Source organism: Abramis brama (genome assembly GCF_963993115.1).
Source record: "Abramis brama genome assembly, chromosome: 17".
In the NCBI taxonomy this organism is placed as follows: Eukaryota; Metazoa; Chordata; class Actinopteri; order Cypriniformes; family Leuciscidae; genus Abramis; species Abramis brama.
Window position 1 is genome coordinate 8946408 of NC_139979.1, and position 14361 is coordinate 8960768.

General features: G+C 35.1%; 2 protein-coding genes across 4 annotated transcripts; one reads left to right on the forward strand and one right to left on the reverse strand.

The window, feature by feature from the left end:
- Window positions 1–52: 52 nt before the first annotated feature.
- Window positions 53–2263, forward strand: LOC311066997 (actin-binding Rho-activating protein). The gene is made up of 2 exons (XM_084088499.1): window positions 53–138; window positions 1192–2263. Exon 2 carries the CDS (start codon window positions 1238–1240, stop codon window positions 1709–1711), a length of 474 nt encoding a protein of 157 aa, XP_083944625.1. The 5' UTR covers window positions 53–138; window positions 1192–1237; the 3' UTR covers window positions 1712–2263.
- Window positions 2264–2919: 656 nt separating this feature from the next.
- Window positions 2920–6774, reverse strand: hint3 (histidine triad nucleotide binding protein 3). Of its 3 annotated transcripts, none has more exons than XM_084088497.1 (5): window positions 6624–6774; window positions 6019–6136; window positions 5757–5826; window positions 5529–5586; window positions 2920–3664 (listed from the first exon to the last, which is right to left on the reverse strand). In XM_084088497.1, exons 1-5 carry the CDS (start codon window positions 6750–6752, stop codon window positions 3626–3628), a joined length of 414 nt encoding a protein of 137 aa, XP_083944623.1. In that variant the 5' UTR covers window positions 6753–6774; the 3' UTR covers window positions 2920–3625. The 3 variants fall into 3 exon arrangements, with proteins under 3 accessions (XP_083944623.1, XP_083944622.1, XP_083944624.1); XM_084088496.1 differs by having other exon boundaries at window positions 5529–5655; XM_084088498.1 differs by lacking the exon at window positions 6019–6136 and having other exon boundaries at window positions 5529–5655; window positions 6695–6755.
- Between the last annotated feature and the right edge of the window lie 7587 nt (window positions 6775–14361).

Below are 14361 nucleotides of genomic sequence, written 5' to 3' on the forward strand. Positions count from 1 at the left end.
TCATGCTCTCATTGGTTAGTTTACACGTCAATCACTCTCACAAGCGGTCAGAAAAGTATCCACTTCACAACTTGTAATGTATCCACTTCCATCGCTGTTACATCATGACAACCATTCACAAGAAGCCAAACAAGGGCGGTAAGGTGTTATAGTAGCCTACACTTAACGTGTGATGTATATATTTCGATGTCAACTAAATCTTTGTAAAGTCGACTAAATAGTCTAACTAAGCTTTACTGTGAAATATAGATTCGTATTGCTGCATTATGTGTATTGTATATTGTGCCGTTTTATGCTGGGCTGTGCGACCTTCAGAATAGAACTGAGAAAAATATCTCTAATGTCTATCTTTCTGAATTTTGAGAATGAATTCTTATTGAGAAGAAAATCAGTTTCTCAATTTAAATAGAATTCGAATTGAGGTTGCAGAATTGTCCAAATTTGAGGAAGTATTATTAAAATGTAATCTCCATCTGCAGTTTTTTATATAATAATCATTATAATGTAATTTCTTTTTTTTCCAGTATGAACATGGGATATTTCCATAAACAGTTCATATGAATTGATGAACATAGTAATAATCAATCTTTGAAATTTTGAAATGTCACGTATAAAAAAATGTGAATTTAATATATTTATCCTGTTATTTATCATTTGTATTGTCTTTTTATATTTTAAGTTTTCATTGTATGTTTTTGTCATTTTTTTGTCATTTGTCATTCATTAATTACTATTTCAGTTTAAGTTTTAATTCAGTTTTAGTTTTTATTAATAAGTTGGTTCATCTGAAACTTGTTTCAGTTAGTTGCAACATTTCTAATTTCCATTTAGTTAAAGTTAGTCATCTAATATTTATATTTTATTTTATTTCAGCCCTATGTCAATAAACAAATATGTTTTTAATAGTTTTACGTTTGATTAACGATAATAACCGTGTCCTGGCCATTTTTTCTTAAATTCCAAAATGACAGTACAGAAGTAGTACACTTGTGTGGTTCTACCTCAAATTTTGAGATCAGTATTTATTTATAGTCTGTAACTCAATATATCTTTACGATATAGTTTAGTTTAAGTGCACAGAGTTTTGATTACATTGGGTCAGTCTTACTTGTAGACTTCATGAGGCTCTAAGTTATTTAAGGCCTGTATGACATGCAATCTTCTCACTCACTGCCTTTGTTGTGCCAACAGTGGAGCATGCTGAAAACTAGAGCCGTCCTGTGAGCCAAAGGTCACCATGGAGACGGACGAAACACCTGCGCAGTGTAATGACGACAGGGCAGAGACCTGCACCGTGTCTGTCAAAGGTCTGACAGAGAACTGGCAGAAATGGTCCAACGACCACTGCGAGTATCAGAAACACAATCCCTTCAGCAACGGCAAGGTGATTCCCCCTCAGATCCAGCGAGGACAGGAGGGCTACGGCAGGCCTTTAGAGGGCTCTAAAACAGAGCAGAGAGGAAAAGACGCCCACTCCCACATCAGCAGAGAGGTCACTGAGCTCTGCCAGGTCATTCAGGAGATCGGAGAGAGCAGAGACGACGGCAGGCCGGCTGTGCGGTTCGGGACGCTGTTTGAGAGATACGTCACCATCTCTGATAAACTGGTGGGAGTTCTTCTGCGGGCACGCAAGCAAGGGCTGGTGCACTTTGAAGGGGAGATGCTGTGGCAGGGGAGAGATGATGAAGTTCTCATCACCTTGTTACAGTGATTTACAGAAGTGATGGACACCACGTGCCTGCCTCAAAGTCAATATTTCTGTCCAGCATTGCTTTACAGGCATCCGTTTTACTTGAACAGGGGTTAGGAGTCAGTTTTTCGGCCAAAGAAACGATTTCTAATGAGATTTAAACTGAGTGTCATGAATTTAAATGTAGCAAACTGGTATATTCTGTTACCTTTTCATGCTTTCAAAGTGTGTCATTTCTGTACCACCAAGCGGAACTGGAAAAATAATGTTTTAGATAAGATTTCAAAACACTCTTGCTGTCATTGGTCAACCAAACAAGTAGCCCCGCCCTCATCTCATACCATTGGTTATGTGGAGCTGCTATAAAAGCAAAGCAACAACGCTTACACTTTTCACATGTTCCTCGTCAGCCTGGTTAAGCTGTCTATTTCTGGTTTTGAGTACTCTCCAGATAGAGGTCTAGTTAGGAGACCAACTTAGATTGGTTTAACAGGGAACAACAGGGAAACCTATAAATTACTTATTTCTGGATATCTCTGCACAATAAACTGTGATAGGATAAAATTTATTTTCAAAAAATGCACACTTTCACCTTTAAAGGGATAGTTCACCCAAAAAATGGAAATTCTGTCATCATTTATGCACCCTCAAGTTGTTCCAAACTTATATGAATTTCTTTCTTCTGCTAGACACAAAAGAAAAAGAATGTCGGTAACCAAATAATTTTTCTCCATACTATGGAAGTCAATGGGGTCCATCAATTGTTTGGTTACCCATTTTCTTCAAAATGTCTTCTTTTGTGTTCAGCAGGAGAAAGAAATTCATACAGGTCTGGAACAACTTGAGAGTGAGTAAATGATGACAGAATTTTCATTTTTGGGTGAACTATCCCTTTAAATGAACACCTACAATAACATGCAACATTGTAGTGTTGAGAAGCCATAATACTCTAACCATAATCACATTTTTGCCATCACTTTGATGCACAGTGTTAAGGTACACAATGGTTTACTATTGAAACTTAAAAAAATGTTTTCTATTTGTATGTCATTTTCTAATATGATGAAACACTTGCAAGGATATTACAAGTATTGTCTAGAAAATACATGTCTACTTTTGTGTATGGAGTTGCTTTGAATTTATTATAAATATAATTAATATAAAATATATCTAGAGTGATGATCATGTGATACTTTTGAAACACAAAAAAATAAATATTAAAAAGCATAAAACATGCAGGTTATTATTTATTTTGTTTACATGCTTACACACATCATACAGTGCAAATACAACTTTACATCACTCAACAATTAAATACATCTGAGGCATACATGTTTTATATCTATACAGTAAAATTTATGTCATTGCATAAACAGTGTAAAACATTTCATTTAGGGTTATATGAAGGAAAACAGACTGTTACTGTCTGATGCAGTACAGAATGACAAAACACTGCCGCATTCTGATGCTGAAATCATTCAGAAGTGGATTTGGACTAAGCTAAATCCAATTATTATTGAGCTTAATTGCCATTTTCAGCTCGTTCATATTTTTAAAAGTCTTTGTCACTGCTCTGTATCCTTAAAAATCTTCTTTTTTTTTTGAGTAAGACTGAAAGAAGCCCAACTGTTCACCATAAAAGATTAATGATTTTGTCAAGTTTATCAATGTCTACTATTCAGCATGCTTTTTTTCTTTTTTCAAATCAATTCAAAAGTAGCTACAATTTTGTAGCTGCAAATTTGATTAGCCCGTCTGGCAGACAATATAACTAACAATGAAAGTAGCATTAATGAGTATTATAACCCCGAAGGCGGCATTCGTCTGTGGCCTTTTGTCATCACAAACAGATTGACTTGGACTGTTGTTATGTGTAAGTGGCTCTGGGCATCTCAAACATGAATGTATTTTGAGTTCATCTCACTTCCTGTACATTTAGCTCATAGAGTTCAGCTTTTGGAGTAACTGGTCTGCCTGCAAAGTGAAAACAGACAAGAGTTAGCTATACATTTGGGTCAGTGACATGACGTGCATATTTTTTGTGTCCAAGTGCATTATTTCCTTTTAAAATATTTGACATGCATCACTTCATTCTGTAAAACCTATTTAGTTTGAATTCATTTTCAGTACATTCAAATAATAAATATTATTTTATATTTTGGTATCTTAAACACCCAAAATGTCAGGTGGCTCAACCGTCCCCACAAATAAACAGACTATAAGAAAACTATGTGTTTTAATAAGAAGAAATTCTAAATAAAATAGAATATATAATATTAAACATTAAGTTATGAATTGAGGTAATAACCGTAAGCATGATAATGCATCATAACTGTTGTAGCTGATCAAACTAGTGTATTTAACCAATCTCTTGCACTGTAGCTTATTACAGTTCTTGCGTTCCGAATGTGATGTCATGTGATTTATTCTATTCTTGATCAATTTACCACTTTTACTTCAATAGAGACGGTTGACTAAAACACTTGTATTTGTATTTTATTTTTATATGTAATTGAAATAAAAAAAAATAAAAAAATTCCCTGTCATTATTAATGTTGTCAGGTGGCACAACTGATATTCATCCGGTGTTGCAACCATGTCAATTCTTGATTTAAACCAACAAATAAGAAGTCAAAGTGAACAAATGGCTAAAAACTAGATTGTTCTTCGTTTTTTTTTACGATTTTTTTTTTTTTTCATATAATTTACATTTATCGGTCTTTAAAAGTAAAATCAGACGCTAAAGATACTAAATCCCTTGCCACTAGAATGCAATAATTTATCAAATAAAACAAAATACACAATCTCAAAATAATGTGTTAGGCACTTTAACGGTTACTGTGCTAAGATCTCACAATAAAATTAGGAATATATATTTCCAAATATTTGATTGTACCAGCTGACAAAAAAAGTCAAAAATTAATTTAAACACTTTGAAATGTTATTTAACTTATAGTTGTTTAAACGCACTGTTCCTGGCTCAAAAATATGCATTACATCAATTTTGAAAACAAAATTATTTAAAAAAAAAAACCTTTTCTGAAGCTTTATTTTTTTATGTCGCCTTTTCCACCTTTGTTGCCATTGGCTTTTGGCTTGCTTAGTTGGGGACATTAAATTTAACATTAAATTTAATTTTCAACAATAATATTGATCTGCCTGCATTGACACCATTATATGAAAACTGAACTGAGCTGGTCGATGACATTATGGTTTTCTCCAGAGTTGCTATATATATATATATATATATATATATATATATATATATATATATATATATATATATATATATAAATATATTACCTAAATTAATAATTTTTTTACAACAAAAATGAAACATCACAGACTGTGACGCTATTTTCTTCTGGAAACAAACTTTGTTGCATTATTTTCCTGTTATCTCTGTAAAGCTATTTCGAAACAATCTGTATTGTAAAAAGCGCTATATAAATAAATGTGACTTGACTATTTGCATACTCAAAAGCAAGGGTAAATCAACAATTCTATTATTTAAAACGTAAAGAAAAAGGTTGTAGTGGTAGAACATTTCTCCACACAGCATCTACTAGTGCTGGCAAAAACAAAAAAGGGTTTCATCCCCTGCCACTGTAGCTTGTCCATTATAATTTAATACAATTTGCTTGTTCCAGTTCCAAGACAAAAGGTCTCATTCAACGGGCGTAATAAATTGCTACGCTCAGAAAACATTTTGTTTGTTAATGCATCAATAACCTGCTCCAAGGGAATGTGATTATTAGTTTTAGTGGATGTAATTTACTTGTGCACTTGGAGGATAGGGGGAATAGTGGATTGTTGGGTGGTTGATCTGATGGCTTACCGTGATGAACCAATACGAGTTTAGCCTGTAGACCAAGCGTGACATGAAGCCCATCTGACTGACGGGTGCGAGAACATGGAGATGCAGATGTGTGACAGAGGAGAAAGGAGGCCAGTGGAAGCCAAACCTTGGAAATACGATTGACATGTTGGCATAAATTGGCACGCTACATGAACAAGGACTTGGTTTTAGTATAAGTGGCAAAGTATCAGATGTTTTATGCATTACCTAACATCATTTAAATCAGTTACATTGTTCTTCTGAAGTATCTCTTTCCCCATCTCCACCATCTTCTCCACTAAAAACCACAAACATAGATTATACAGAGATGCCTGCTTTGTCAAACATGCATGCTGCAGTATGTGTAAATTTGTAAATGGTAAAACTGACTCATTATTTCTGATTGTTACTAAAGAAAGGCTCTAGAATAGCTACTGTCAGATACGTCTAAACATTTACACCAGTCTCTGATAAATCACAGCATGTTTACCTAATGGCACATGCTCTTTTCTAAGAGATTTACAATTGCCCACATGTTTATTTGGCACAACCAGATAGTGATGAGGAGCTCCAGGGTGTATATCTCTGAAACAGGATACAGTCTCATCCTGAAAAGAGAAAGGTTTTATTTGAAATAAATAAATAAATAAATAAAATAACAGTGATAGTTTTTTTTTTAGCACTTTTGTAACTTCGGATGTTTTTAAATGTGCTTAAGTGACTAATAAACAACAAAACATGACTTGATTTATTTTAAAACCATATCAAATTCATATTAATATGCAGAATTTCTTTATTAGTAGTATTAATAATTGATGACGATTGCTGTCAAATTAATCACATTTCTTTTTAGTAGTAAAATTATTCTTTAGTAAATGACTATGGAACTATAGTAACCTTGATACATTTTTATTGCTGTTAACAAAGTTAAAATGCAAGGAATATTTTGATGAATTAAAGAAATGTCGGTGTATTACTTCACGATTTCATGAAACATTTTGCTTTGTGATCTTTAGCCTCATCGTATCATCACACTTTATTATCTTCACTGTCACTTATTTGTTATCTTAGATAAAACACTGACAGCACACTTACATTGTACAGGAGCTCAGTTCCCATCTCCCCCTTCACGATTTTACAGAAAATACATTTTTGGTCATATTCACCATCATCAGTCTTCGTTGTCGCGATCTCAGGTGTCGGTGTGTTTACGGCGGCTGCCATCTTCAAAGCGCGTGAAGGCGGACCTAATTACATCACGAGCAGCGTCACGTCATTTCAACATACAAGTCCTCCGAGTCAGAGTTTTTTTTTTATATTTTATTTTAAAGTCAAGAATCCCTTAATATACTGATCCCTTTGTGTAAAACGATGACATTATTGGGTATTTAGTAAAATACTAAGATATTACATGGAAAATACGAAGACCTCCGATGCAAAAGCCTCTAAAAGTCAAAAATTAGATAATATTTTAATATACATATTTTAATTCAGTCAGCAAATTAAATATGCTTCCAAAGCAGTTTTACAGATAATAGTGTCATCCAACAGTGAGCAAGTGACAATGGTGAGGAAAAAAATACACAATAACTACCCAGTTTGTCAGAAAGGAAATATTTATAAATATAGCAATATTTGTTAAAAGAATAAAAATAAAATCCTTAAATTTTCCACTGAGTCCCTCATTACCTGATGTGGATGTCAAAATCACCCTGCAGTGAATACAAAAGAAACACTGCATATATTATAGATTTAATATAATTTATGTTCTTGTTGCATGCTTCATCCATAGAATGCTAGACTTTTAATCAAATTTATTCAGTTCATAGTCATTATGAATTTGTATTCTGATCAAATCAGAAGAATACCAACACTTCTTGAAATATAATTTCTAATTAGGGAATTCTATTCAGCTCTGTGCAATAGGCTATGCTTCTAGCAATTTAGAATATTTTTTTCATGTGATATTGTCAGAACCTAGGTATTTATTCAATAGCTTTGGTTTCACCATTATTTCTTTTTAATGGTGCAAAAAATCCTCACATTTCCTCTTGTTCTTGTGTTTTGTTTTCAAAAATTATAACCACAAAACTTAACACTTAAAATAGTCTCACCAAAAAGGGATCATTTAGACAGCTTTACAGCTCAAATCGCAAACATTTTTTTTTTTTTTTGTATAAATATTCACAATATTTTCCATTCAGCTCTCTGCATTATTACAAATTTCTAAGCTTCTAGCCAATTAGAATATGTTTTCATATGATATTGTCAGAACCTGGAGGAGTTTATAGCTTTTTTTCACCATATGCCTATTTATTGCTTTTCCTTGTTGTTTTTGTTTTCAAAAGTATAACCACAACACTTAAAACCTAAAATACTATATAGTCTCACCAAAAAAAAAGAAAAAGAAAAGTAAGTTGAATTTGTAGTAACCGACAGCATGTCATCAATGTTTTAAGTTGGCGCTTAAGTTGTATTGAAGCTGAACATTTTTATTAATTTATAAAACTGCATTTGATTAGTCGGCCATCTCAAACAGCAATTCGGCAAAGACACAGCTGTGGTATTCTTTATTTATGTCTTAGAAATTCTATTACACTGTCATCTAGCAGCCAGCGCAGCAGTTTTAGAGAAAAATCTCCCTGCAGAATAACTCAGACGAAGCTCCCGACAGGTTAAAAGTTACTAATCAAGAGAGGCAGAAAGGATAAGTGAGTGACAACACACTATGTTAAACTGCTCTGTTTAGCGGGTCAGCCGAGCAATTAATCCTGAGCACTCCAATATGCCAGGACGCCACATTTACCGCCTTAATGTATGCAAATGATGTCATTAAAATGCATGTTCATGTTTAGTCTCTAAATTAAGAGCTCATTTGCACTCCCAACAATCCAGAGATTCATTATTACAAATTACAACAATAATAATGACTCAAGACATCAAATTTACTCTCCTTGTACACCCTCCCCTATTTACATTATGAATGTGAAAATAATTTATGTGACAATCAACAATTTGCAGCCACTGTATTTGAGGTTGTCAGCTGGCCAAAGCTATTATGTTATCTCTTGTTCTGCGGCTCTATATGATAAATAATGTGCCAGAATTATGCAATTACAGTCTGCTATGGTATTGTAGGAATGCAAAGGATTGCAAAAAAAATAATAAAAAAATTGAACAGAATTACTGATAACTGAGAGGACTGGCAAATGTGGAACATAGAAGATGGTCATGATGTGAATGGAAAATACAAACGCCTCAGAAATAACCGGGAAAATATGAAGTTAAGCGCTGGCAACGAACAACAGATCTCTAAATGATTCATGACCAAAATATCAACTCCAGCATTGAGGAAGTCAATGTTTTGTCCCGAAGAGGTTGTAGAATTATTCATGAGGCATTGTTGATTAAAATGGAGGAAGTAGGGGGGTGGTGACAACTGCAACTCATGAATCTCTGGAGAGAGAGAGAGAGAGAGAGAGAGAGAGAGAGAGAGATAGAGAGAGAGAGAGAGAGAGAGAGAGAGAGAGAGAGAGAGAGAGAGAGAGGGGGGGGAAACATGAAGGGAAAATATTCCATTTCTTTAATCATGTACTGCCCTACTTCCAACTTCCTCTTTCATTCCATTCGTCCCACTGAGATGACTGCCATTGCTACTGGTCACCGTCACACTTGGCTGTATAAATCTGAAATCAGCCTGTGTATTTTTATGAAATTAAATGGCTACGCCTTAACAAATAACATGCTTGAGAGGTTAAGAGACACTTTTATGAGAAATATACTCTGCTTTCTTTGACTTTTCACCTCTGCTCGTTTCTGTAGAATTTGCTGTTCGCAATCCAACTTCCGTAATGTGACATATTGCAAATGCAAACAAACAGTTTGCTAAAGCAATGCCTAAATAGCTATTTGGATATTGGTTTACATTATCTGACAGCCTGTGCATGCTGCCTAATATATATATACTGTATATACCGTAGTGAAAAATAAATATACAAAAATGTATTTGAAATACATTTATTTAATGCTACACTACAAATACATTTACAAAGGTCTATTTATGTAGACTACTTAATATAAATACCCTGTAATTGTACTTTTCGGTATACTAAATTGCTATACTTAAGTCTGCTAAATTGGAACATCTGATTTTGTACTTAATGCACTTTAGCTATCCGGAAATAGTGGTAGTCCAACTAAATAGTGAGGTCCAACTAAAGATATACTTAAGTATATTTGATTGTGCTAAAGTGGTACTATTGCAAATATACATTAGGTACACTTAAAATCTCTTGCATTTAAAGACTGATATTATACAGAGATCATACTATCCTTACTAATAGTGATATTAAAACACATTTTAGGTTTAATATTAAGAAGTACTCCAAATAAAGTTTAATTGTAATATTTATAAGTCTCAAGCGATATGTCTGATATGTTGAACACCAAATCAGCATATTAGAATGATTTCAGAAGGATCATGTGACATTGAAGACTGGAGTAATGAAGCTGAAAATTGCTCACCAATATGTAGGCCTGTCTATTAAAAATAATTAAAAAATAATTGGTTTCAAAGTAATTAATAATTAATGAATTACTTTGAAACCATGCGCTGATGAATCATTCACAATAAGACCAGGAATGAGCACAAAAGTAAACAAAGTCATATTTTATTTCAAGTTGACTTTAAGCTCTAATTAGTAGGCTACTTTAATTCCAAAACGTACAAAATCTTAAAACTCAACACAAAAGATTTTTTGGAAGGCTTTTTTAAAAGGTTCTTGCTGTGGCATAATGACGTCATTTTTCTGTGGTGTATCCGAAATAAATACTTCCCTACTACTGTATATAGCAGGCGAAACACAGTATGTGACAAAACAAAAGAAGTATGTCCGAATTCACAGCACTCATAAAAGAGTAGGCAAAAAGTACCCTGATGACCTACTTCTTCCGGCGAGATTCTGAAGTGTGCTTATGATGAACACTTTACTATCCCAAGGGGCCACGGGAGAGGATTTGTGAATGTAAGTGAAACGCAACTGATGATGGTAGGTCACATGATAATGACAACATGGCGAATGTAGTACGTCCAGATTACATTCATACTACACACACTCATAGAATATACTTTTTTAGAAGACGTTAAAGGAGCTGTATGTAAGAAATGTATTTCAAATAATCATAAAATGGCCCTGATATGTCACTAGACATTAAGAAATCATGTTCATTTCAAATACTTATCACTGACAACAGTAGTCCGGCCAGGATATTGTCATTTAAAAAGTGAAATTGCAGCCCTCAACTGATGTTGATGTTGTCATCTTGTGTTTTGGCCTGATGCTCCACCCTCCACCTATCTACCAATCACAAAGTCAGTTGTGTTTCAGCATCCGGGTTGCCAGCTCTGCTCTAGTTACCACAGCTACATAGCAGCCTACGTTCCTGCTGGATCCTGCAGCCTATCTGGCAACCTCGAGTCAGGGGGGAGGGAGAGGGGATACACGCTCTACAGTAATTTGAAAGTGATTGCAGTACCAGTTTTGGCCACAATCTTACATACGGCTCCTTTAAGTAATTACTTATTTAAAATAAGTAACGTTACCTACTCAAGAGAGTATGCGATTTCGGATGCCGGCTCTGTTTCATTTCAAAGGCCGAGTCCTCTGGAGGTTGCATTTGTTGGCCACATACGTCATTGAGGCTGATTAATTTCAGTAATCTGACCACTACATTGCAAAGTCATTAAGAAATTACAACAATTAACAACTCTCTATGAATAAGAGTCAATTTTATAATTGTTACTGTTCTGAAATAAGACCTTTATGACCTTTCTGAATCCTTTATGACGTATACGGCCGACAAATGCGACCTCCGGAGGATGTAGCCTTCGAAATGAGACACAGCTAGTCACTTGACATTTACGGCAAAAGTTATTGTCTCAAAACAACTTTTATTCAGCAAAGATGTCAGAATCACTTACTTCCATGGGAATCAGCTGACCAAATGGTGGTCAGCCCTATGTTCCCACAGCCATATGTTCCCACATTTCTAAGAATTTTTTTTTTACTGAAAATTTTGAAAATTAGGCCCTATGTTCCCACAGCCCTATGTTCCCACAGCCCTATGTTCTCTCATTTAACTATGTCCCCTATGAAGGGTAGGTTTTAGTGCTTGTGCTGGTACAGGCATAGCCCAATTACATCCCAGACAATTCTCCCTCCTGTGAGGGGTAGGTTTAGGTATGTTAACTAATTAAGCCCTAATCCCCTATGAAGGGTAAGTTTTAGTGCTTGTGCTGGTACAGGGATAGCCCAATTACATCCCAGACAAGTCTCCCTCCTGTGAGGGGTAGGTTTTAGGTATTTCCAAACAATCAAGCCTAATTTCCCCACAAAGGGTAGGTTTTAGTGCTTGTACTGGTACAGGGATAGCCCAATAACATCCCAGACAAGTCTCCCTCCTGTGAGGGGTAGGTTTAGGTATGTTAGGGTTAGGGTTAGGGTTAGGGCTGTGGGAACATAAAGCTGTGGGAACATAGGGCTGTGGGAACATAGACATGCTCCCAGCAAATGCTAACAGGATGCTAACAGTTAGCTTTATCCAAGCATTATTCTGATAGCACTGCAGAGGCAAACAGTGTTTTTAATCAATTCACCAAATGGCTCACTTGTGGTATTCTCTGCATAACATGGGATAGCAAAGTATTTTAACATAAAAAAATGACCTATAACATGAACAGGTTGAGTTAGCTCAATATTGCCACATTCTTCCAGCAGGAGGCAGTGTTATGACATCCTTCAGCACAACCTTTGAAGTGTGAGTGAGCAGCTTCTCACTCCCAGCTGTTTCATCATGTTTGTTCTTTTCAAACATCTGCACTACTAATTCTTTCCGTCAAGTATGCATGTCAGAGAAACCATGGTAGATGTACTAGACCCACATCTGAGGTCACGACGTGTTTTTTAAGCAGAAGTAGCGCTATCAACACATAAACTGCATTTACACAGCTGAAACGAATGCAGTCGATGGTTATTTCTTGCATGTAGCTTCATCAGTGTCTGTTTTTACCCAGACAGATATATCATGCAAATGTTAGCGTAACTAAAGAGAGCAGGTACCGTGAAACTCTCTGTTTACCCAGCTGTCTGTCACTCTTTCAGGCGTTCTCTCCCTCTTTTCGTTTCTCTCTGCACAGTCCATTTACTGTGGGTTTGCACAGGCACCTGGTGTTCATTTCCCTCTCTTCTTTCCTTCAGGTCCAACAGACACCGTGTTTTCCCCTGAATTAATCATTGCTTTCTTTTGATTGGTTGATTGCAGATTATATTTGCCCAGTAATGCTGATTGTCAGTTGCTGATACAAGTGCCATATTAGGATGCCGTCTGTCTGTAAAGTCAGGGTCATGAATGTGCTTTTCTGTCACATGTAGCATAAGTCTGTTTGCCTGGAAGTTTTATAATACCTGGAGAAAGTGAGTCAGTTTAGCATTCCCCACTCATCTTAACTAAAGGCCTAGTTATGCAATTAATCTGGTTTGAAATTAAACACTTTTGATCTAATAGCTTAAAAACAGAGGCATTTTGCCTGCAGAATGATGTATCCGGCTAACATAGGCTAAAATAATGTTTTCTTAACGTTCCCATTAAGTTATGAAATGTTCTCTGAACATTCAAAATCCAGTTTTTTTTAAACATTTAAAAGATGTTTTTTTTCTTGGTTATGCAAACCAAAGGAAAAATTCCATTTTATCAATCTTCAAATATTATGGGAATGTTACTTTTGAATGTCCTCTGAATATTCTGAAGTAAGTAGTAGCTATCATTTCATTCACTTTGCCAGAATATTAACTAAAATTCAGAGAATTTTTAAGCCATTTAGAATTTTCCAAAAAAACTACTTTTTTTTTAACTCCTCTTAGGCCGTTGCTCCGATTTTCATGAAAATTGAACCAGATCATCTTCAGATCATACCGACAAAAAGTTTACGAAGTCGATTCGTCAAACCATTCTCGAATAACACGCGAACGAATTCAGCGAAGAGCACGCCAAAATGCTTTAGCATATTCTGACTAAACTTGGTGTGTGTTATGACAACCATGACCTATGGGTAAATGTACAGTTTTGCCGCAGTGCCACCTAGTGGTCAGGAGATACAGAAAATTGACATTTTTGCTTATAATTTTTGAATGGTTTGGCCGAAAGTCATAAAACTGGTCTCTTTAGATTCGGTGCTGAATGCAGAGTCGAATAATACCCAATTTTACGTTCCCTGTTAGCTGGGTATCTACCAGCAGTGGGTAAATCCTTGTTTGCCTCATAGTACTGAAATACAGTCGTTTATAAGGTATAGATTTCAATCACATGGCCAGATCAGCCATACTTAACATGCATGGCAGTATTTTCATTCGCAAAGGGCAATCTATCATAGAACGACAGGAGATTGACAGAATACAACTTTTCTGTGCTGACAGCCCCAGTTGAGTTCCCAGCACAGAGAAGAGAGTGAAACCAAACCCTTTAAAATTAAAATACTTAGAACTGTATCTTGAATGTTAAAATGTAATTCCATTATACCACCAAACAGAAAATTAATGCATAATATGACCTGGAGTAATTCCAACACTGTTGAGATGAGAGAAAAGCCTCTTATCTAGAATTGTAATTAAAAATTGTTGCTCTTTCCTAGTTTTATTAGGACTTGTTCATGAAATACAAGCACTACAGAAGCAATGTCTGCATTCATTGTATGTAAAACCATTCTTACATAAATTTAATGGGACAATTTACATACAAATGTTTTTATTAATGATTTACACATAATTTGTTCTGCTAA

Bases quoted from the DNA above. Each gene is read 5' to 3' on its own strand.
- hint3 (XM_084088496.1), bottom strand. From the start codon at position 6,752: ATGGCAGCCGCCGTAAACACACCGACACCTGAGATCGCGACAACGAAG. The intron at 5,827-6,018 runs GTAAACATGCTG...TGTGGTTTTTAG, and splicing joins AAAAGAGCATGTGCCATTAG to TGGAGAAGATGGTGGAGATG. The intron at 5,656-5,756 runs GTAATGCATAAA...CGTATTTCCAAG, and splicing joins ACTGATTTAAATGATGTTAG to GTTTGGCTTCCACTGGCCTC.
- LOC311066997 (XM_084088499.1), top strand. From the start codon at position 1,238: ATGGAGACGGACGAAACACCTGCGCAGTGTAATGACGACAGGGCAGAG.